Here is a 24,158-nt window from a genome sequence, read left to right on the forward strand (position 1 = left end):
ATACATTTCTGCTCCTGATGTGTCTGGTGGGCCATGTGGTTACAGTCAAATTTGATGGTCTGTCCCGTTAAGTGGTGTGAGTCATTGTTCCTGGTATTCTGCTTTAATTTTTAGCAAGGCATCATGGTAGTGATGTTGAAACTCATGAAAACAAACAGCAAACCAACCCCAAAAACAGGAGATACTTTGAGGGATTTTGATGCTTTCTGCTTTCCTTCCTGTGCTTTTATCTAGCTTGTTCTTCTATTTCCTTTTGTTCCTCTGCATGAGAAGGCTTGCTCATGATAAAGGAAGTTTCTTTTGTGGTGTGATCTTCCAGTGATTTTATTTGGCTAGAAGTTTCTGTCTGAACAGCATATTAATTGCATGGGTGCTCTCAGGTCCTGGCTACAAAAGCAGCTGCATGCTGATTTATTGGTAGGGTGAAGGTGGATGTTTTAATCCTGTGAGTGTTTGTTTTATCCTATTCAGAGACAAAAGATCCCTTGTCTGATAGTGTGTCACCCAAGGTGCTGCTGCACTGCATCAAGAGTGGTGGGAGTGACAGATGCTTTTTGAGCTGCTCTCCAGATGTGCAGGTGTTCTCTGGTAAGTCAGAGCTGACAGAACTGAGCACGTGGTTCTGTACACAGTGTAGGGGAGGCCAAACTCCTCCCTGTCAGGAAAGCCCCAAGAAGCAGTCAATAAACAGAGATCTCTCCTCTTTCACTGCAGATAATAAAGGGCTGTATCCCTGGCAGTGTCCAGGAAAGCCCCTCTTTCCTTGTCTTTTATAACCACACTCTACCCTCAGATTCCCTTCTCACAAGTTTCTTTTTGAAGCTGGGGAGGATGGGGAGAATTCTCTGTGCTCCCTGGGCCATTCCTTAATTGGCCCTGAGAGGCACTGGTGAATGGGGCCAAGGCATTCCAGCCCTGCGTGGGGTCTGGGATTTTGCCCACACAGCCCCTCCATCCCACAGGACTCAGTGCTGCTTATGGCACTGATGCCCTTTTCCTGAATCCTTTGAATGGCTTAGGAAGAGACAAGCTGTAATGTGGAGTATTGTATGAACAACATTGTGTGTTGATGCCAGTCAACGAATTCACAGTGTGTTTTGTGCTGCAGGAGTCCTCAGTGTGTGCACTGTGCCTGCGTTTTACTGTCTGTCTGTCTGTCTGTTAGGAACACAAGATGCCTACACCCTCACCTGTGGCAGGTCCTCTCAGCTTAAGAAAAAGCAGCAAAGTGCAAATGCTTCCAGCTGGCTGGGTAATCACCACATTTACTGTTACATAGTTTGACTGATTTATTTTCTTTGATAACTGTGAAACAAAGGTATTTCTCTTGACTTTCCCCCTCCTGTTATAATCTATTGCTCTTTTCCTTCCTCTTGCTCATGATTGTAGTTCATGATTGCTGCAGGAAATTCCCTTTATACTGCTTCATCAGCATCATTCAAACTGAGACTTAAAAATAAAGAAAAAGTGAAATAAACACTTAGGCCAGGAATTATGTCTCCTTTTAGTCTTCCACACCTGGACAGTGTTGGCAACACACAATGTGTTTAGGTTGAGCTGTTGGACTGTAAAGTTTAGAAGGCATTTACAGCTATAGACATAAACTATTTTCTGAAATGATTTGGAGTATCTCCTTTGATTTCAGCTCACCCTTATTTAATTCACCCAGTAGTAGGTCTGGTCTTTCTCTGTCTCTCACTTTTTTCCCCCCCCCCAATAAAATGTACTACCCATCATTCTAATTCCAGTTGTGAACCAGCCTCACAGCAGGAGAGTTCTGACATCTCATTAGGTTTTCTGTGATGATCACTTCATATCAGCATATTTTTTTTTAGTCATCATTGTGGTGTACATTAGGGCTATCTCAATTTTCTACTCCTTTTTTTAAAATAATGTGTTTCATTGTTTCTTCCTGAAGATGCTTCAGCCATCAAGATAAGCGTAACCTTTAAATTAAATGAAGGAAAATGTAGTCTGAAAAAGACTGAGATGTTTCAAGAAGGTCTGGAGCAGATGATACCAGGTATGGATATAAAAATGCAGGTAAGGAGGTTAGAGCCAAAGCTCAGGGGTCAAGTGCTTTCCAGATATGAAGTACACCACAAGCAAAGCATAGATGACTGAAGGTTTTCCGTTCTTCACTTCTTCCTGCTTGGCCATGACTCTTGCAACAGTTATTTCAGATCCCAGGATTTCCTTGTGCCATCCTCATAGTCCTGCTAGGAAAGCCCTTATCATTTTTTTGTTCGCAATACTGCTGATAAATTCTCAGTAAAACCAACCATACTTTTTTAAAATTTGATTCCTTCCTTTTCTTCCTCTTTTTATCTTTCTCTTCTTTCCTTTCTCACCTGCTCCTTGCTGTCTGGTGCCTCATTGAAAAATCTCCTGACCTTTATGCTGACTCTATTGTCATAGGGTTATTCCTCTTGTCTCTTGTCTTCCTTTCACTCTTCAGCAGCCCCAGATGGATGCAGTGGGGTCAGCTCTTCCATCTGCTCCAAAGCAGAAAGAATAGGCTGGGAATTCACAAAGTCAGCAGAAAATTAGTAGGACTACTTTAAAATATAAAAGAAAAAATGGGGAAAGGAGTCATTAAACGATATGATGAATCAGTGTGTCAGACTGTTTGTCCTTAGCAGAGTAGCAGTGAGGAACTGTGCTGAATGCTCAGTGACAAGTTATGTACTCCAGAACCAGAGCTTATTATGGGTGTTTCCTTTGCCAAAACCTTATTTCCTCATTGAAGCCATGAGAATGGTCATGACTCTGTGAGGGTGCACCAGGTAAGAGCCTGGCCAAACTGCTCTTTCACTGGCCAGTGGAGGTGATGGTTTGCTCCTCTTTAACTCTTCATGATGATCCACTGGTGAATGTTCAATAACAGGCCTGGCCAAGCTTTTGCTTCCTTTGATTTTGTTCATGCAGAGAGACAAAATTCAGTAATGGAGAGCTTCCACTATGTAAACCTAACATGCAGCTCTGGCAAGAAAGTCCCTGGAGCCCTCAGTAGACTGGCAGCGACCAGAGAGATTTTTATCACCGCGGACTTTGAGCTTGAGACGAGCCGGAAGGAGGTGACAGGTTGGTTGGGAAATAATTCCAGGTGCGCTTTGAAGCTTCTTGCCGTTTGCTCCTTAATTCCTGTATTTTTCACTTCTGCCTGTATGCAAAATGATGATAAAAAGTATCTCCTGTTTTGAACATTATTTCACTGCTTCAGAAAGAGTGAGGCATGGGGATAGCTCCAAAGACCCAAGAGCTGCCCAGTGTATTTGTCCTTGAGGATTTCACACTTGTTCCCAGAAGTCTGTTTCTCAGTGGTTTGAGTTGGTTGGTGATTGGAATTGGGTGGGACCTGTGCACAGTCACTCAGGGCACCCCTTTCGCCCCCGGTGCTTTTCAGACACGTGCGACGTGCGCTGTGCCCGCAAGAAGACGGAGAAGCGGTTCCGGAAAACCATCCGCACCCTGCGCAAGACCGTCAGCAGGGACCAGTTCCGCGTCCGCCTCTCGGGCGCTGACCACGAGGTGGCCAGGAGGGCTCCCAGGCCCTCAGAGCCACAGCAGGCCTGTGGTGGGGGACAGCTGCACCCGGGGCTCAGATGTGGTGAGTTGGGAGGGAGCTGGGCATGATGGAGCGCCTCCCGTGCTCCCTGCTTTGCTCGGGCATGGGGGGATCGGGGTTCACCCGTCCAGGAGAGAGCAGGGCTGGGTGTGCAGAAGTGAGGGTGCTGCTGAAATTCTCCCCGTGAATGTATTGTTGGCAATTGAAGTGTTACAGAGCAGAGCGAGGGCTCACTGCACTGCGCTACAGCTGAGGCACAGCCTGCAATAAGCTCAAAGGTGGAAATCCTGGGAATAACATCAGGCACCAATGGCCTTGACATCACCAATGTTACTTTTAAGACTCCATTTACTATGCTTTAGTAATTTAAAAATAATTTAGTAATAATTTGGTAATGCTGTGTTCCTGAGCTTGTGCACAGCCTCACCTCTCCCTCGTCCCAAGGAAAAGGCTGCTCAGAATTTGATACAGTCACACTCACTTTGCTGATTAAGCTCAGAGTCCCAGAGAATCTTCATGACAGAGTTAGAAATTCATGAGGATTTTATTGGCCATCACTGAGAAAAGTCTTAATTATCATGGCACTGGAGGGCACCACCATAATGCAGCCCATGGTAAGTGCTTCCAAAGCACAAAAGTTGAGGAGAGGGGTCAGATGTTACATCCTCACAGGGGCCTAACAACCATGACAGCCAATTCAGGCTGCACGGGGCAGGCAGCCTGTAGGTGGATTGTGAATCAGCAAGCCTTTAAAATGCTTGTCACAGTGAATTAGTATGTCTTCCAGCAGCAGCATTTGGCCTAAGAATAGATTTTCCAATCCAGTTTTGCTAACTCTAGAAAAACTTGGGTTCATAGAACAGACAAATTGTTTAAAACATCTGTGCAAGCAAGCAGGGAATTACTCAGGAAATCTCGGAAAAAGCTCTAAGAGTTCTTTTTTTTTTCTTGGAACATTGCAATAAATCTGAAAAACTTTGGAAAGTTCACCAAGATGAGTTTACAAGGATATTTTCAAGCTATTTTGTTGGATGCTAGAGGAAGGCTTTGAAGAAATCTGTCATTCCAATTGTGCAGAGCACAGTATGACTCTGGAGATATTTGTGATTTCATCTGGAAAAAACAGTGATGAGCAAGCTAAAAATGTTGCAGGTGGAGAAGGCAATGTGGATTACAATTAGAAATTGGAACAGGAAGGAAACACAATTTTTTTTAGATAACTGCAGAATCAGTTTAATGTCGCAGCACAAACGAGAAGCATACGTGGCATTTCTGTGCTAGTTCAGAGAGAAAAGGGAATTTTGGGCAATGTCTGCCCAGAAAGCTCTTTGGTGGGGTGAGCACAATCAGCCTGCCCATGGTCAAAGCAGAGCCACTGAGCATGTGAAGACAAAGGCTCTGAAGCACAATTTGTACAAGTCAGGGCTCTTCTGTTGCTGAATTGGTGCCTCAGTTTGTTCTGGGCACCCCAACAGGGCTGCTGTGAGTCCTGGAATGACCCTGTGTGTCTCATGCCTTAAGGTTGGGTTTGCTCATGCCTGACAAGGTGCAATGCCTCAGTGAACCTCCCTTTCTGCAGCCGAGTCAGTCAGACCAAATCCTTGTGGAGATTCCCTGGGATCAAACAGGACGTGGAACTCACCCTACAGCCTTTCCCTTACACCAGTGTTAAGGGCTCTCTCCTTGCACTTGTTCCCCTGCTTATTTTCACTAAATGTACAGAAAATTAGCATCTTTGACACCTCCTACCCCACTTGTCAGGCTGCTGGAGAGTTGCTGAGAGGACATAAAAGTACAGAGTTGTTAGGAATGCCTCATTTCCCTGGAAAAGCTGATTGTCCCAGGGTGAATGGCTAAGGTGGGGCTGGGGGCTGCTGCTGCTTGGGCTGCCAGGCAGAAGGAGCTAAGAAACAGGCTGGGCAGAGGAGAATAGAGTGGGAATAGTGTGGAGAAAGGCAAGAAGCTGGTTCAGGGATCTGTGTGGGAGAGGGAATTTTGGTTTTTGTTCCTTTGTTTTGATCTGATTGCTTTGCAGAGCTGCTTCTGGATGGGACTGGGGTCTGCTTACCTAGACAGGCTGGTGGTTCTGGGGAGAAAGGCTGCACAGCAGGAGATACTGGCCAGGAGATGGATCCAGGGCAGGTGGTGGATGTGGCCTCTGGACAGCCAAGGACTTTGGCTCAGTCTGGCCTGGGGTGTAGGAAGCAGTGAGGGAACAAAGCAAATCAAAGGGACTTACAAGTCTTCTTTGATGCAGTTTCTGAGTAAAATGCAGGTTTTGGTTCATTGATTTAAAATACTTGGAGTATGGCTAGGTTAGGTACAGTTTAGGTCCTGTGGTAGAATTCCCCTGGCACAGCACTGTCTGAAACATTATTTGTATTTCAGCAGTGTCAGAGGAAGAGTCAAACTCCTGCTCTGACAATTTTTGTGCTGGGTGACTAGCCTGCAATTGCAGCAGCAAGATAAATTTCATTTGGTTTCACTTTTCTGGTGAGGCAGTTCTATCCCTGATTTTCCTGTCTTAACTCCTACAGTGTTGAGTGGTGCACAGTGCAGAAGAAAAGCATTAGAAAGACACCAGGAACAAACTGGATGTGGTTTCCAGGGTATTTTATCATTGTTAATATGCTGGATGCTGGCACTTGTGTGCCTGCTGTTCTTTAAACAGCTGCTGGTGATAAAAGGGAATTCACTGATGATTGCAAAGGATAGTGTGGTTTATTTCAACTTTGCTGTTCATTGTACAGTTCTGTTTGGGATTTTCTGAGGCTTTAGAGGCTCCAATATTGCACTTTTCTACCTTGTTATGTGTGAGTTCTGTATCTATGATGAGCCCATTTGGCACTGGCTTGTGTTGGTTGATCCCATGAAGTCCTGAATGTGGCTTCCAAGGAGCAACCAGTGATAGGTCCATAACCATGGACATCCCATGAAATGCATATTGCAACATGGAACTTTCATCAGCCTTCCCAGAGAACTGGATTCTCCTAGCAGAAGTGTGATTTTTCTGCCTTGAAGGAGATCTTAAGGTAACAAAGATCCATTTTGGAATGTCAGTGCATCCAGTCTGTGTGTGAGCCCTCTGAGCATGCTGGAAATGCTGCATGCTGCCTTGAGAGGAGATTTGTCTTGGGGAGGATGCAGTCTCACTCTCTAGCCTGGCTACAAGTGCTCCTGGTCCAGTATGAGCTTGACTTCAGAGAGGTTTAACAGCCAAAGCCCAAGTGTTTAAACACTACCAGTTCCTTTTCAGAAAGTGATTTACCAGAAACCTCTGTATTGAAAGAAAATAAGTTTGAACAACAAGCAATCTACCTGCTCTTGCACTGCTTAAAACTCTGTCATACCTTGATCACATCCCATGGTGTCAAAAGCACACCTTGCCTGATCTATATTTTTGTTTTTGTGGTTTTTGGTTGGTTTTTTTTGGTGTGTCTTTTTTTTTTTTTTTTTATTGTGTTGGTCACACCAGTACTTTCAGACGTGGAAGGAGGCTCTGAGAATCACCATTTCCTGAAATGGATGCAAAAAAGGATATGACAGCATATCTTTGCTCCACAGCAATTGCAAGTGGGTTTCCCCAAAGGGCTGTGACCTCAGAGAGCAGCAGGCATGAGCAGCACTGGCACAGGATGGGGATGATGAGCAGCTTCATCTTGTGTGGGAGGTGTCAGTGCATTTCATTGCTCAGCATTCAACAGTTTTGTCCCCTCAGCTGAGAGGATGCAAATAAGATAATTGCATTTCATCCAAAATGATGAACCACGCCTCAATGCTTTGTATGTGGTATGATACTGGCATTATAAAAGTATCAGAGAGACATCTAAAAGGAAAATCAAAGTGCTGCCTGCCTTTGCAGTCATTATAATTAATAGTTGTGTTGCACAACTGGTTTTTTTTTTGGGTCTTTTTTTACAATTTTGTGAAAATGCAAGAAGAAGAAATTAATTTATCAAATGGAGGGAAAATGGGGCCATTTTTCCTGCTAACCTGCTTGCCCTGAAAATCATAGACTGAAGACATAAATCCTTGGGATGCGAAACCATCTCATGTGACCTAAATGTGTGACCTGCCCAAACACAATAACTTAAAGGATGCCGCTTCAGAATCAATTTGCATCACTTGTTGGTGATTTTCCTTATAAAGTCAAGGCATCATTCTTAAGAAAATGGTGAATTGGTGGATCATGACCTCCTTTATGAGGTTCACCTTCTCAGCCCCTGAGATACTACGGCGTTTGTCTATAGGAGCAAATGCTCAAAGGCTAATGTGCTGAAAAGAGGGGAAGAGCCTTTAAATGTCTTTGTAACTGTTAATCCTGGTTCCCTGCGGGCCCCTCTCTTCCCCCCCACCCCCCTTTTCTTCTTGTTTTTGCATCAGAAAAGCTTTCACTTTTTTTCCCCCTTTAAAACAGCTGCATGAGACTCAAGACCAGGTTTTTAATGGGCATTGAAGATAAACAAAGACAGTGGCTGCAGAAATGAAGTCTACCAGAGGCAATTGGTTCTTTTGTTCATTTGGAGAAAAAACAATCAAGTTTCTGAAAAAAAAAGAGCAAAGCCAGCCAGTGGAATTGTGATTTAATGTCATTATTTGCAAATCTTCAGATCTGGTTCTGACTGGGTATTTCCCACATGGCAGGTGGGAACATGCAGTTTCTAATTTTGAGAAGTGAAGCTCACAGACTTCTGTACTTGTTTCCTTTAAGTGAATATCTGGAGAAGTTTAACTTCATAGAGGCTTTTCTTGTGGATTTTTGTTTTTTGTTAATTTTGTTGGGCTTCTTTTTAAGAGAAGGTTCATCCTAATTTTATGCACAGCCCTATAGAGTTTGGATGATTTCTGTGTTGAAATAACAGCCCTATTGTTAATGTTACTATAATTGAATCTAACACTAAGTCTTATTTGTTATGCTAAATTAGGCCCCTGTGACTGCTGTGAGCTCTGAACAGCCTTTCCTCACTCCCCCAGCTCTGTGCTCCAGTGGGGCTGGATGAGGGAAACATTTCTAGGTGGAGGATGAGGAGGAGCTGGGAGCAGTTTACAGGGAATGTGTTTATGGATCGAACTGTCTGGACACTTGTACCACTGTGAAAATCTTGATTTGATGTAGTCATGTGAAGAAACAGAAATATTTGTGAGTTTGAGGCATTAAAACTTGGACATGGCATGGAGTAATTCCAATATTTACATTGAATATTGAGTAGTTGTTTGGTTGTAAATAGCAAAATCTGTATATGGGTGTACTGACCTCTTTTCTCAAATGCACAGAGGATCAGTCAAAGCCTGAAGTGTTTGGTGTGTCTCAGAAGTCAGAGCTGTTTTCAGCTTTGAACACCCTGTTACAGTGGTGCAGTGGTGGTAGCTAGACAGCCTTTTTTCTTTCTCTTAGGAAAATCAGAAGGAAACACTTGACTCAAATGGTTCAGATTTAATGGACAAGTTCTCCTTTGGCTCAGATGGGGGATCTCATTGATGTTTGAGGAGTTTTTTTTAAGTTTACTTCCACAATATAAATTTTCAAAAATTAGGCACTTAGCTAAATAACCCAAGTAGATTTAGATTAACTCAGTTGTATTCCACAGGGAGCTCCACAATTTTCTCAACATGTGGTTTCAAGACAGGTAAGATGCAGATGGCAGAGTTGTCAAGAGAGATCTGATGGGATAAGTTCTCAAATGCAACATTTGCACAGAAGTTGTGGGTTTGATTCCTGCCTGGGGCAGGATTCCTTTGAGCTCTGGTGGATGTCCTGCTGGACTCTGAGCAAGTTCAGGAAACCTGAAGTACAGTTTTAAGCCTGAATTTGTAGGGTCAGTGTTTCTGTTCAAAACACAGAATGGAGACACCCCTTCTCCCAAATGCAAAAAAACCCCCCCAAACAACCTAAAAAACCCCAAACCATCCCAAACTTGGCATGTGATTAAAATGAATGGAAAAAGACGAGCTGATATCTTCTAGCCAGGCTACTCAGAGCATTGACTTCCCATGGAGCCATGGAGTTGTATGAGGGAAGGAGATTTGCTCAGGTCTTTCCATTTCTTCCAGGTTTCTGAAGTCAGTAGGCACTTGTCAGGATCACCTTTCCTATCCCTGAATTGTCTTTCCTTGTCATGGAATTGTAAATAGTGCTCTTTCCTTACCTTATTAGGAGTGCTGCAATGAAAGCCTGAATTCATTCATGTTTGTGGAAGTGCACAAATTGTACAGAGATGAGTGTTCTGTAGGAATGTTTATAAAATGGAGAAAGGCTTGAAAAGTGTGGGAGCAAATGAATGTGTGTCCTTATGAGGGCAGGAGTGATGTGTGGTGGAAAAAGTTAGAACCAGGAGCTGAGACTTGCTCACAAGCTCTCATTGATAAGCCACAGAGCATTGCTTAACCTGCTGCATTTTATTTTTAAGCCAAGGAGGAGCACTCAGCGATTCCTCCTGGTGTATCAGCCACAAACAAAACTCTTCATCATTGATCATGACCGGTAGTTAATGCCCTGCTTGTTGTTACTCATACATCCTGAAATGAAGCCAAGGCCAATTTAACTCCCTAACAAAACAGCTATTCACTGAGTGATTTATTGGAGCTATAAACTAAAACTAACAGTTTATTATCGTAACAGGTCTTAAAAGGACAGAGTTTTTCAGCACAGCTGAACAACTGCAACAGTGTTTTGTGCCTTTCCAGAGCAGGGTAATTATTAAATGCTGGCACTGAAGCCAGTTCTTTTGTGAAGAGTTTGAAAACCAGAACTTCTCAAAGATACTCATGAATATTGCTGGGCTTGCTGGATAATACTGAGGTCTGTGATGAAGGAAAATCAGTTAGATTGGGTTAGTGCTGTCTGTGCAACATACAGAACACAGCAGCCCTGTGCACAGATAACCATTACCCAAGATTATCAAAGGAATGACAAGAGTATTTCTGCTTTTAAAGTCTTTGGGGCATAATGTTTGGTTTACTGAATTTGCACAATTACTTGTTGCACTTGAGTTTTCACACAATTAGTAATACTAATGGTCATGAGATATGAATGTTCAATAATAAGATTGAACAGAAATCTGGAAGTATGTTTTTGGCATCTTAGGTTCAATACTAAATTATTTCCTTTGGAAGGAGTTCAAGAGCTCTCTAGCTAGAATGAGGAGATAATCACTCCATCATTGCACTGTCCAGAGGAGCAGAGAGCCCTGGACAGGCTGGGTGTCCAGTGTGGCCTTGCACAAGGTGTGAAATCCATCCCAGCTCCCCGAAGAGCTCCCAAGCCCCAAAGGCTGTCACAGTGCACATTGGGGGTGTGAAGCTCCAGCTGTTGCCATCATCCATTTCTGGATCCCTGCTCCAGCTGCCCCAGCAAAGCCGAGCAGTTTCCCCGTGGGGCTGTGGGTCCTGTTCAGGCTCTCCAACACTCCTTCACGTCTAATGTGCGCTCTCCCATCCTAGATCAGTGCCCCCCTGGTGAATACTCTGCTGATGGCTTCAAGCCCTGCCTGCCCTGTCCCCTGGGCACGTTCCAGCCCGAGGCTGGCAGGGTGTCCTGCTTTCCCTGTGGAGGAGCCCTCACCACCAGGCACAGCGGGGCAGCCCTGTTCCAGGACTGTGAGACCAAAGGTGAGCCAGCTTTGTCTGAACTGCATTGATCCCAGGCAAAAGGAAATGCTGCTGCTCCGGTGGGGCATTCAGAGACGGCTCTTTCTCCTTCTGAGGGTCAGCCCTTGCAGGACTCTCACAGCAGGCTGGCCTGGCCTGGCCATGAGGAAATTCACTAAAGCCTCAATTCTTTCTAAAACTGGTTACCAAAAGCATGGGTAAAAGAAAATTGCTTATATAAATCACTAGAGGACAAAGTCTTTAACAGAAAATCTACTGCTGCAGAGTAGATTTTCTGCACACCCGCAGAACTACTTCAAGTACACAGAAATAAGGGGTAGAAATAAGGTCCTGATTCAAACATTTGGTAGTGGTTTGGATTAAGAGATGTCTCATTTCAGTTATGTTTGCTGAGAATTACAACATACTGTAAGAATTTAGCAATATCATTGAAGAATTAATATTGCTGGTAGTAGTGTGATATCTAATACTTTCCTTCAGTGTAGAACCACTGAACCCACAAAGACTGCGACTGCTTTTTCATACTTAATTTTGTGAAATTGAAGTACTAAAAAATGATGTTAAAACTCTGGATCAAGATAAGAGGAACTGATTTCAGTTTCATTTAACATAAACAAAAACAAGTCTATAAATGAGGTTCAGTTTTCAAATTGGAGTGGAGATTAAAGGAATTCTTTCTATTAACTGGAATGAAGAGCTGAGGAATTTGCATGTGGAAGAGGCCACATGAGATGTGGAATCACAGATGCAAGAACTATTTGGAGCTTATCTGAAGCATTTGGATTGGGGCAGCATGTAGGGAAGGACTCCTGGCTGAACTAGCTTCCAAAACTCAGCAAGAATTATTTGGGAGTAAGCAGAGCTTAAAATGAATAGGAAAAAAAAAAAAAAGGCACTGTGCAGCATAGAAAACTACATTTGCTAGTAGATCTTTGAAACTTGCACAAAATAACCTGATAAACTGAAGTTGTTTTGTTTCCCTCATTGTTTATTACTGTGGTTTTATTGCTGCTTTCACACAGAGCCACTCTACAGTGTTCACTTGGGAAATTTGAACCTGCACAGAATGACTTGATGAACTAAAATTTGCTTAATTACCTCTTTTTTGTTACCCCCACAGTTTACTAATAGGGTATTTCAGTTTCTGAGATGACACTAGGTCTTGCACAAATGTACAAAAGCATATTCTGGTATGCTGCTGCCACTTTTAAACCATGATTATTTAATTACTGTCCAGTTCAGTGTTCTCCTGGCCATTTTTACAACACCTCAACCCACCGATGTATTCGCTGTGCAATTGGGACATACCAGCCTGAGTTTGGACAAAATTACTGCATTGCCTGCCCTGGAAACACCACTACTGATTTTGATGGCTCAACAAACATAACACAGTGCAAAAGTAAGTACAGCAAGATGGTTTTGATGCTCTCTTACAAATAAAAAGACTGGGCCATTATTGTTTGGGGTGGCCCTAAGGGCAAAACTCAGCTTTGCTCCAGGGAGCTGGAGAGAAGGCAGAGCTTGCTCCTCCTTTGCTGCCTGCATCTCACCCTACATAGGGTGTGTGAGAAACCATTTCTGCAGATTGGTTCCATCAGCCCTGTCAAGGTAAGGGATGGCTGTGTTTTGCCACTTGGTGCTGGGTTCCTCGGGGTCGAGCTATTAAACCTTTTCTCTCTTGATAGAGCAGAGTTTGTGTCCTCAGCACCCTGACTTGTTCCCTCCTATGAAGAGGAATGGAAGCTGGCCCACAGAACTTAATAGCTCTAGTAAACATTTCTTGTTAACAACAACCTTTGAAAGAGTCCATGACAAAGGGAGCCACTGCTCTAGATTTGTGGTAGCTGAGGGGAAATTAGGGAGGGAGAATGGAGGGCAGAGAGGTGACTGCCCAGAACCAGCTCTGGAGTGCCTGCACATGCACAAACACATGTAAACACACCCACACAGGGATGTGAGAGGCTGGCAAGGAGAGCTGTACCTGCAGCAGGTGCAAAAAGGGAAATGTGTGTCTGCCCCCCGTGGCTGCAGGAGGGCTGCAGGGCGGCCTCTCTTTGCCTTGTCCTGCACTGTGTGCTCCTTTTCCAGACAGGCAGTGTGGAGGGGAGCTGGGAGATTACACTGGGTACATTGAATCACCCAACTACCCTGGGGACTACCCTGCAAACACCGAGTGCACCTGGAGCATCAACCCGCCGCCCAAGCGCCGCATCCTCATCGTGGTCCCGGAAATATTCCTGCCCATCGAGGACGAGTGTGGAGACTACCTGGTGATGAGGAAAAGCTGTGAGTCTGGAACACCCACTGGGGCACAGCTCAGGGGGAAACACAGTGTGAAACACAGGCATTGCTGTTTGCAGAAACTCAGTGTAGTCTGCCTGGCATCTATTTAAGAGCAGAAATTTCTTTAAAAGGCAAATGAAGAAGTTCTATTTGACAATGCTGCCCCATAGTTTTCAGTGAAATTCAGAGGGTACAAGGCCATGATGTGCCAGTGAACTGAGAGAAATATTGTTAAGGGGTTTAAGCTAACCAGTCATGCATTATGCTAAGCAGTTCTAGCCTGGGTTAGGAAAGAGGAAACGCTTGCTAATCCTTACAGGTGCCTGATGTGAGGATAAACAACCTCAGTTTCTAGTGTAGGCACGTCCTTCAAACAGTAGACTGTTATTTTAGGAGAAAGGAAAATATTCCCTCACCAAGAAGTCCCTCATTGAGGGCCTGCCGTCCACTGATGGCCTTCCACATTTTGAGGAGTTTTCTTAACACCAGCAAGCATTTTTCTGGTGGTAACAGAAAACAGCTCTAACAACCCTTCAGCAAGAAGCATTGTCCCACAGCTGCCTGTTGTGCTTTTGCTTTGAAAGCTTCTTCCAACTCGGTGACCACGTACGAGACCTGCCAGACCTACGAGCGCCCCATAGCCTTCACCTCCAGGTCCAAGAAACTCTGGATCCAGTTCAAATCCAATGAAGGGAACAGTGCCAAGGGATTCCAAGTCCCTTATGTGACCTATGATGGTGAGTGGGAGCGAGCAGCTGGGCTGGTGTGGGCTGGTGCAGCTGCAGCAGGGCAGAGCTCCCCTCCCTAAGCAGCAGGGCAGCCCAGCCATGTCACCAGGAGCTGCTTCCAGGAGCTGGTCCATTTAAACCTAATCTAAGAATTCTGCAGTGCATTGCAGTCTTTTAAGTGCCACCATGTCTTCCAAACAAAAATCTGGAGTTCTGGGCTCTGGCCTGCAAATTACAGAGCTTAGACAATTAGGAATTAGGTAGAGCTCAAGTACCTGTGTTTTATGGTGTTCCTGCTACCATTTGTGGCCTAGAATCAGGTAGCAAAATACCCATATTGAAAAGAGGCTTGAGGGGAAAGATTTTCACCTCAGTCTTGTCAGAATCACGAGGTGTGAAACTGGAGCTGAGGATTTGCACTTCAGCATAAGTGAGGTGATATTGTATGTTCTGCTCACACTGGATTAATTGTGAGGGAGCCATCCCTGCTGTGGTCTGCAGAGTTTCACTAGTGGTGGAAAAGTAATTTTTCAGGGGAGACCTCTCCTTTTGAAGAATTTCAGGTTATGATTGAGCAGGGAGGTTACTTTTAAGACAGCATCCTCTTACATAATCTTTTTATTCCTTCTTCCTGTAGAAAGAAGTCAGTAACAGGCTGTGGGTGTATACAGATGGGTCCCTGCAGTTCAGTTGGTTTAAGGCAGGTTACTTGGTTACCACATGCACTCCAATCTTGGGTGCTTTATGATTTCCTTTGCTTTTGACAGATTGATGCTGAGCAGCTCAGCAGAGTACACTGTTCTCATAATAAAAAGAAAAGTGTTAGAAGTATTTTCTTACTGCTAATATGTCAAGTACTTACTGGCTCTTCTGAGGCAGAGCTTCCATGTGTAACCACAGGTGGTACTGAGCCTGTAAGTGAAGTGAAGCTGCAAATGACACTCTTGTGCATTCCCCACAGAGGATTACCAGGAGCTCATAGAGGACATTGTTCGGGATGGCAGACTTTATGCATCTGAAAATCACCAAGAAATACTTAAGGTACATTCCTTCCACTGGACATGTTGGTTTTGATTGGAAATCACATTATTTGGTGCAAGTGAGTTTGCTTCCTGCTCTGCATCAGGGCTGTTCCTTGGTGCGCCAGGCATGAGCTGCTCCAGGGAAATGGGGTGACCCAGCAGATCCCGGCTGTGCAGAGCAGGGGTAGGGGACCCTTTGCTCAGGGGGACTGAAGGTGGACCAGGGAAACTGGAAATTTATTGGGAAAACACTGGGTGCTGCTCCTTGTAGCCTGTAGGTTAGCAAAGGCTTTTCCTCCCTGGGCAAAAGAAATCTCTTTGTGGATTTCTCCGACCTTGGTTAGGGGACTTCCATGGGCAAGTTGAGTGCATGCCTTTGTTTTGCTGGATATCAGCTCAAGTGTGTGTTCATTTTGTGGTTTGTTTGCTGTTCTTGGATGTATGAGGAGGGAAGAAATTCTGGAGCTGCTAATTTGGAACACCAGTGACTTTTCAGGAGCCTGAAAGTCAGCCTTGCTCTGCTATGCTTCCAAACCCTTTAAACACTTGAAAAGTAAAATCCCCCATAATCTTTTTAGAGTTAGACAGGCATTAAACTTTGGTAATACAGACCATAACTCCTCTGTGGAGCTGATATAAAATCTGCTTCCCTTTTCCCAGGACAAGAAGCTGATAAAAGCCCTGTTTGACGTGCTGGCACACCCCCAGAACTACTTCAAGTACACAGCCCAGGAGTCCAGAGAGATGTTCCCGAGATCCTTCATTCGGCTGCTGCGCTCCAAAGTCTCCAGATTTCTGAGGCCTTACAAATAGTTGGCACTGAACTTAAAAGCTGAACCAGCCCTGGGCATGCACAGAGGGGCTGTGGTAGGTGGGGCTGTGTTTTACACACTGGCAGAGACACTCCAGGGAAGCTGGCCAGCTCCCTTCTTGGCAGAGTTTGGCTTTCTCAGCTAATATAAATATTTTGGTGAACAGAATTTTGATTCCTTTCCAGATAATACCTTTTGGGTACCAAAGGATACCTCATGGGTCCCTGAATTGGAGATTGCCCATGGTTTCTGTAACTGAAGGGCGCCAAGCAGAAGTTTGTAGAGCTCTGCCCTGTTGCTTCATCAGCACCTCTAAAAGCTGATGAGGACAGGCAGGCTCAGCAGTGTGGTTTGGGATGAACCATTAATGCATGGTGCCTCAACAAAGCTGGGTTCATGCTCGGCCTCGCTGAAAGTGAGAACAGGATTGATGACTCTTTTAACATTTGCTGCACAGGAAATTCAGAGCTGAGGTTGACACAGTTTAAACTCAAACCAGTGAGGCCAAGAGCTGCACAAGGTGCAGTTTTTCTCTGAACTACATGTGGCATGAAGCAAAAGGTTGAATATCAGCTTGAATGTTCAGGGTCTGGCTCACACAGTGTCCATGCTAGTGACCTATTGGCTTACTCGGAGTGATACCAGGATAAACTGTGAGCACCACAGCAGTGGAAAACAGGCCCTGACCCACTGGACATTTCCACTTTGGGCTGTTAGAGCAGATCAGATTATTTCCTAAATCCCAGTGCTGTCCCCATGCATAGGCCTGGGACAGCAAAAGGCATTTTCCAAGTTGTGTAAAATTCTGCCCTCTGAGCACCTGCAGGTGAACACAGGAGCCCCATGTTAAATGCAGGCTGTGCATAGATGATGCTCTTGGTACAGCACTGTTTAAAGCTGAATAAGGTTCTTGTATGAGCCTCAGTTGTATTCTCCACCTTTTCTGAGCACCTTGTGGAGCAGAGGAGAGCTGCTTTCCCTGTCTGGCTGGAGAGAAGGAGGGACACTGATTCAGCCAGACAAAAAGTTGTCTATGGCAAATTGTTCCTCAGGATTACCAGGCTCTGTGTCCCTCTCCTCAGGCTGTGCTTCCCATTGGAGACAAATCTATTCTGAGAGGGCCTCTAGGGAAATCTGTGCTGATCAAAATGTTGTCTCAGTGCTATTCTGCCCACACCCACATCTCCTCTGGCCATACAATCCATTCTCTGAGTAATGCACCTCAAGGACCTTCTGCCCTGAAGGGAGACAGCCACAGTCCCATCCATTTGGAAATGGACTTGTGACTTCTGTCCTTTGGCCACTGGCCATGCCAAGGGGTGCAGTGGGCACCAAACTCCCCTCTGTGGCCTCTTAGGAGCAATACTGACATTTCCCAGGGCAGCCAGGGCCAGTGCTCCCTTTCCAGGGTGTGGAGCCAGAGCTGCTGGGTTTCACTGCATTGGCACGAGGAGTTTGAATAACACCACATCCACAGTGTGACAGCAGAAACCCTCACCAGGAGCTGGGCTCTGAATCTCTGAGCAAATGGGGGCTCCTGCCTCAGCCTTGCTGAGCTCTGTGTGGGGCAAGGACACATCTTGGACATGGTGTGACAGGGAGGGACAATGGCTTTGGCCGCAGCTGGGGAGCAGAGCCCCTCAGGATGGTGCTGTGCCCCTCCTGTCTCTGGGGAGGAGTTTCTCAGCCTGGCCAGAGATGGGGAATGGCTTGTGCTGCTGCCAGGAGGGAGCTGTGTCCCTGCTGCCCTGGGCATGGCCTAGGCAGGGCACAGGGCTGCTGCAGGAGCCACCGGGAGAGCTGGCAGAGCAGAGGGGAGGAACACAGCTCTGTGTGCTCCTGGCGCTGTGCTTCATCCCAAACAGGGTCCTGCTGCTGCCTCTGTGGGAGAGGGGACAGGGACACCAGGCAGAGGGCCCAAAGCAGTGTGCCTGGGGCAGGAATGGCTGAGGAATGCCAGAACAGCAGGAGGGGTGGCGAGAGGCCGTGCTGCATCCTGCTGGAGCGTGCTGCTGTCCCTTTGGCCCATGCCCACGTTGCTGGAGGCTCCCCGTGGCAGAAGCAGAGTGCAGGGAGCCCCAGGGAGCCACCAGGCACCCTGTGAGGCTGTGGAGCTCTCTGGAGTGAGCAGGGTGCTGCAGCCCTGCTGTGCTGGGCACTGTGGGCACAGGCCATGCTGTGCCAGCCTCTGGCCAGGCCCAGCAGAGGGGCTTTGCTGTGGGCTGCAGGGTGGTGCCAGGGAAAGCAGGGCAGCTCTTGGGGTGCTCCCTGCCAGGGAGGCTGAGCAGCTCTGCTCTGGCTGCTGAGGGACACAGCAGGGACTCATGGAAACCAAGGCTGTGATGTTTGTAATGGGTGAAACTGGGCTGTGCTGCTCTGCATGTGAGTCACTGCTCTGTGCTCTGGGGTTGTCACACTGCACCTCCTCTCCTTGTCCTGCTCTGCCCAGCCCTGCCCAGGGACCCTCAGGGATCTCAGCTTTGCTTCTCCTGCCCCACAAATGAGCTCAGGCCACTTTCACTGCTGGGAGGAGAGGAGAGGAGAGGAGAGGAGAGGAGAGGAGAGGAGAGGAGAGGAGAGGAGAGGAGAGGAGAGGAGAGGAGAGGAGAGGAGAGGAGAGGAGAGGAGAGGAGAGGAGAGGAGAGGAGAGGAGAGGAGAGGAGAGGAGAGGAGAGGAGAGGAGAGGAGCGTGCACAGTGTGAGGCTCAGGAGAAAACCTGCCCTTTCTCAGAGAAGAATCCTCGTTGTTCCACAGCCCTGTTCGTTTCCTACTTAAATAGCAAATGACTCAAAAGCACTTCTGTTACCCTTGATGTGACATTATGGATCAAAATTTCCCCTTTTACTGTGTTTCCTGTGTGTGCAGTAAAAAGTGAAGAGGGAATTTTTGCTGCCTTGAATGCTGGGAGGAGTGAGAACTTGCAGAATGTTGTAAACTTGGCATTGTGTCTTCATAGTGATGGTAGCAGCTCTGTATAAATGTAAATTTCTACTTTCTGTGTGGTTGTAGACTGATCATGTGTTTTGGCAACAAATGACTCAAAAATGTTTAACCTCATAAAAAAGATTGAATTTTTGGAATAATGATTAATGCTAACTGGATGACCCAATGTCACCTATGTCAGATAAACATAAGGAGCTTTTGATGGTTGTAAATTAATGTAAAATGTTTCAGAATGTTACTCTTGATAAGAGAAATAAACCAGTGAACTTTTAGCTTCATTAAGTTCTTGGGTAATATTTTTAGTTATCTTTCTTTGCTAAATAATTGTTTTGACAAATTTAATGGTTGTTTAACAAGTTATTGCACATCAGATACACTTTATCCTGGGAACATCTGCTTACCACAGCATTCTGTTTCATGTAATACATTACTAGCCTGCATCTATACACATAAAGATACAATTCTTCACATATTTAACAGTGCACATAATTCTGGCAAGTAAAATACCAGAATTATCCTGGTAATAATTCTAAAAATGTCTCCTATATGATGAGCTGGAGTCAGTCAGTCTGTTGTAAGAAGTTACATGAAGACAGGATAAACAACTTAAAGTAACTCCAAAGTGTTTTATTACTTTGTAGATTAATCTGATTATTTTTCCTAAAAAACAAAACCAAAAAACCTACACAAACAAAAAAACCCAACCCCAAACCACATGGTTTAAAATGAAAAATAATTTAAAAAAAACCCAAACCGAGGAAAACAAGGTGAAAGCCTGTGTTAAGACACAAGTTCCCTGGATGCTTTTAAGATTATACCACAATGTCATTAAATTCACTGGCTTAATTTCTTAGAATTGAAAAGTAGAATTGTGTCATAGGAAATTGAAAATAAGTCAATCTATAATAATTTTTAATACTGTTTTTCTGTTTTTTTAGTATTATGTTGAGATTTTTAGGTTTAGTCAGCCTATCAAACTTTTATAAAAGCAATCCCAATATCTTCTCCTCAATTTATTCATCTGCCTGCTTGACCCTTAGCTTCCTTTGATCACAGTGACAAGAACTGATTTGTATTTCACTGGATGTGTCCACCCAGGCTCATTTGGTGTGGTTTTGGAAGACACAACTGTGTCATTCAGCTGTTTGCTGTGGGAAGGTGATGCTGGTTTATGTGGCAAGGAATAAATGACATACAGGAGTACAGAGGTCCTGGAAGAGTGTGGTGGCTACAGGCTGATCACACAGAAAACTCTGTTATTTAAATATTCTCCCTGGTTCTGTGAGTGCTGCCAGGGCTGGGTTGCAGTGATGGACACGAGTGCTCAGATATCCCCTGGGACAGGGAATGTCAGTATGAGCCACCCTGGGAACTCCTGAAATTCTTACTGGGACCTTGGGGTGTTCACATAACTGAAATAATGAATAGGGGAATGTGGAGAGCAGGACTTGAAGCTTATTTAAATCCAAGGAACCAGAGGAGGTCTGGTGTGGGTGAGCAGCAAAGAACAGCATTCTGATAATCCTTTGGAACAGAATGCTGCAAGGATAGTGGTCCACAAATATTTCTGAATTAAACAAGCTTAAATGCAAATGCTTTTCCTCTCATGAATATAGATTGCATCCTGTAAGTGTAATAGATGTGGACTGCAAAACCTGTCACAACAAAAATGTCAACTCTCTTCCTTTCCTCCTTTGGATGCTGCTGCACCCCAACTGTGCTGAGGAGACAAACAAGGGCTTTTTAATGATCTTGAGCCAAACTTGGGGTTGTTTCTGGGCATCCCTGGCGCCAACCCATCCCACAACCCCTCTTGCTGCTGCCCATTTGTTTTGGACAAATCTTTTGCTCCCGGGCAGGTTTTCACTCTCCCTTGTGGCAGTCTGCTTTGCACAGCACAGGTTCTGCTGGGGGAGTGGGGAACAGCCAGGAGCACCCGTGGGGACAGCAGAGCCACAGAGCTCAAGGGACACGTGCCACTCAGGAGGTAAGTTCATCTCTTCTTTCTCCAAGTCGGAGCAAATCATGCATGACATTCTTATGCTGCTCTTTAAACTACCTTATTAAATCACTTAGGTGTTAAAAAAAGCAAAAAAAAAAAAAAAAAAAAAAAAAAAAAGAAGTATCCTTCTCTGTTTAAATGTATGTGTGGTACTACAGCTTTTTCTCTGATTAAGCACATTTGGAAGAGTAAGTTTTTTTAATTCCATGAAGCAAATCACAGTGAGGAAAAAAAAAGTCAGAAAAGAAGACCTTGATTTTTTTCTTATTTTTTTATTATTGGAAACATGTATAAATACAGAATTCATCAAGGAAACTCCCTTATGCTATCTAGCTGTTAAACTTGATCTGATGCAGCCCAAGCCCTTTTTTTATTTTTTCATTGGGAAATTTATTCAGTAGGCAATGTAGGCTCACAAACCATATGCCATGAAGTCTCCACTTTCTGATGATTCTGGGGATCAGGAAATCAAGGGACCACAGTTTTAAGGAGAAAAAAAAATTACTTTGGAAGCTGAAATATTTTGAAGTAGTCACTTGAGGTGCTATTTGTTGTTTGGTAGTTCTTAGTTCAGGTTTTGCCTGCTATGCACACTGCAAAGAGCCAAGGAACACTTCTGTGCTGGACAAGTTTATGCCTGAATGTGGTGGTGTTCACAGGGGTCTGAGGATAAGGGAAGAGATGAGGATCTGACTCCACGTTTCAGAAGGCTTGATTTATTATTTTATTATATATATTTTATTAAAACTAAACTAAAAGAATAGAAGAAAGGATTTCATCAGAAGGCTAGCAAGGAATAGAAATACAAGAATGAATAACAAAGGTTTGTGTCTCAGACAGAGTCCGAGCCAGCTGAGTGTGATTGGTTTAGATTAATTACAAACAACTCTGTGAGACCAATCACAGATGCACCTGTTACATTCCACAGCAGCAGATAATCATTGGTTACATTTTGTTCCTGAGGCCTCTCAGCTTCTCAGGAGAAAAAATCCCAAGGAAAGGATTTTTTTAGAAAATATCATGGCTACACCTGACAGGAGGAAGGCTCCTCCTCCTCTGTGCCTCAGTCAATACAAGAGTGGCAGCTGTCACCTGCTGCAAAATGCCAGCTTACCTGGCTCCTGGAGGTGTGCCCAGAGCAAAACCCAGCCACAGAAAGCAGCTAAGGGCAAGGGAGGGGATGGTGATTTTTGTGAGGTTTAAAGTGGAAATTGAGGAAGCATTCCAGATGTAGGACCGTCATGGGGTAGGACAGTTGGGACAGACGGACACGAGAGATCTCTGCAGCCAGGTTGTGGAACTTGTGGTTTATTGCAAAGGGCCAAGTGCAGGGCCCTGCTGGGAGCTGCCAGCCACAGCTCAGAGCAGGCCCGAGAGAAGAGAGGGGGAGAGAGGATGAGAGAGAGAGAGGGTGAGAGCGTAAGGGAGTAAAAAAGGTAAGAGGGCGAGGTTCCCGTTACAACCGTTTTGCTGTTCCTGGTTTGCTGCTGCGAGGGGCTGTGTGGAAAAGCTGAGAGCAGTTATTAAAACCAGGAGGGCAGAGAAGTGCTCAGGGGGCCTGTCTGGCTTACATAGCACAGCTATTGTGCCCTGGCTCCCGTAGGTGCTAATTCTCTCAGCAAACTTACAAAAATAAAACCCTGAAAAGGCTCATCCACGCTGAGAACAGCACCTTCATTCAGTGGGAATGGAGTGCTCAACACTGCAGGCATTGCTGTCTCCCCTGGGCTGTGCAGAAAGCCCTGCAGGCAGTGCCCTGGTGTGAGAGGGATGCAGCAGTGCTGGAACAAGCACAGCACAAATCCTGTCCCAGCCCTGTGCAGGACACAAGCCCAGTGTGACCATTTGCCCATGGAGTGGATAAAAGAGGCCCATCTACCCCAGCAGGGTGTTTCCTTGTGCAGGGCTGGAGAAGTCAAAGACATCTGGCTTAGGGATGCTCTGGCATAACTTCATGTGGGATGCTGGAGGCTGATCCCTCCCTCAGACACTTCTCAGGGTCTCTTCTTGCCTGGGGTATTGTGAAAGTGCTCAGATAAAGAGGTTTTGGGGGTTTGGAGAGCTGAGCAGAAAGGCTGTGCTGGTTTTGGGGTTTGGGGAGCAGAGCAGGGAGGCTGTGCTGGTTTTGGGGCACAGGGAGGCTGTGCTGGTTTTGGGGGTTTGGGGAGCTGGGCAGGGAGGCTGTGCTAGTTTTGGGGCACAGGGAGGCTGTGCTGGTCTGTGCAGCTCCCTGCGTGCTGTGCCCGGGCTCCATCCGCAGGCATTCCCACGAGAGGGCAGCAGAAGGGCAGCGTGTGGCCCCAGCAAAGGCGGATCCTGCCGCAATCCCTGCTGGCATACACCGGGGTTTTGGGGGTTTCTGCAGCCGGAGCCCTAAAGCAGAGGGTCGGCTGAAACTGCGGCTTGGGCACCTCGGCAGCTCTTGGGCCCCACCACTGCCTCTGAGCAGAGTGATTGCTAAATGACTTGGTATTTTGAGTTAATCTGTTTTTACAAATGAAGGACCCGGGCTGCTGGGCCAAGTATTGCTGCACTTGAGGCTGCAGTGAGAGGAGCCCTTCCGAACCGAGCTCTGACCATCGGTCAAGGCTGCTCCCCCGTCTCTCCCAAATTGCTGGGGAGGAAATGTGTGGGTTGGAAGCTGTTGATTTCCAGGCAGAGCAAACCTCAAAGGAAGCTGGAGGAAATGGGCCGTGAATGTGTAACTTCAGTTGCTCTGAGAACAGTGAGTGATTCTGGCACTGTGCCTGGCCCCATCACTCAGGTGACTCAGTCCTCACAGGTGTCAATAATGGACTCTGAACATTTGTCTTTGCAAATGGAATTGTGTGTGCAGTAGGCAGCTACTGATTCCCTGCATGGTTTGGTTGCTCAGCTCGATCACAGTTTGACTCCTGTGGGTGGCTGGACAGATGATCCTGCAGTAAATGGTACCCAGGCAGGGCAGAAACACCCCCAAGTGCTGTGTGCCTCATCATTCCTGCCCCGGTGCTCCTGCTCTCCTGGGGCAGCTGCCTTCCCTTCGGGCACAGTGTGAGCTCCAGGGTCCCTCAGCTGCCTCGACTTGGAGGCATTTACCCAAATCACAACATGGCAAACACAACCCCTGTGTTAGGAGAGGCACATTGAAGCCCTGTTGATGGTTCTGTAGGTGAGCAAATATTAGCCCTGAGTATCCAGTAACATTTCTG

General features: G+C 45.7%; 1 protein-coding gene across 1 annotated transcript in view; it reads left to right on the forward strand.

The window, feature by feature from the left end:
* SCUBE2 (signal peptide, CUB domain and EGF like domain containing 2) overlaps nucleotides 1–16,022 on the forward strand; it is a 35,081-nt gene extending 19,059 nt beyond the window's left edge. The window contains exons 12-22 of the mRNA XM_059474521.1: nucleotides 472–588; nucleotides 1,166–1,252; nucleotides 1,919–2,023; nucleotides 2,929–3,084; nucleotides 3,407–3,610; nucleotides 11,009–11,176; nucleotides 12,414–12,575; nucleotides 13,265–13,462; nucleotides 14,044–14,196; nucleotides 15,149–15,228; nucleotides 15,870–16,022. Coding sequence (XP_059330504.1) covers nucleotides 472–588; nucleotides 1,166–1,252; nucleotides 1,919–2,023; nucleotides 2,929–3,084; nucleotides 3,407–3,610; nucleotides 11,009–11,176; nucleotides 12,414–12,575; nucleotides 13,265–13,462; nucleotides 14,044–14,196; nucleotides 15,149–15,228; nucleotides 15,870–16,022 — 1,583 coding nt within the window. The remainder of the gene's footprint in view (nucleotides 1–471; nucleotides 589–1,165; nucleotides 1,253–1,918; nucleotides 2,024–2,928; nucleotides 3,085–3,406; nucleotides 3,611–11,008; nucleotides 11,177–12,413; nucleotides 12,576–13,264; nucleotides 13,463–14,043; nucleotides 14,197–15,148; nucleotides 15,229–15,869) is intronic.
* Nucleotides 16,023–24,158: the final 8,136 nt, after the last annotated feature.

The sequence above is a fragment of the Ammospiza nelsoni genome, chromosome 6 (genome assembly GCF_027579445.1).
Source record: "Ammospiza nelsoni isolate bAmmNel1 chromosome 6, bAmmNel1.pri, whole genome shotgun sequence".
Lineage (NCBI taxonomy): Eukaryota > Metazoa > Chordata > Aves > Passeriformes > Passerellidae > Ammospiza > Ammospiza nelsoni.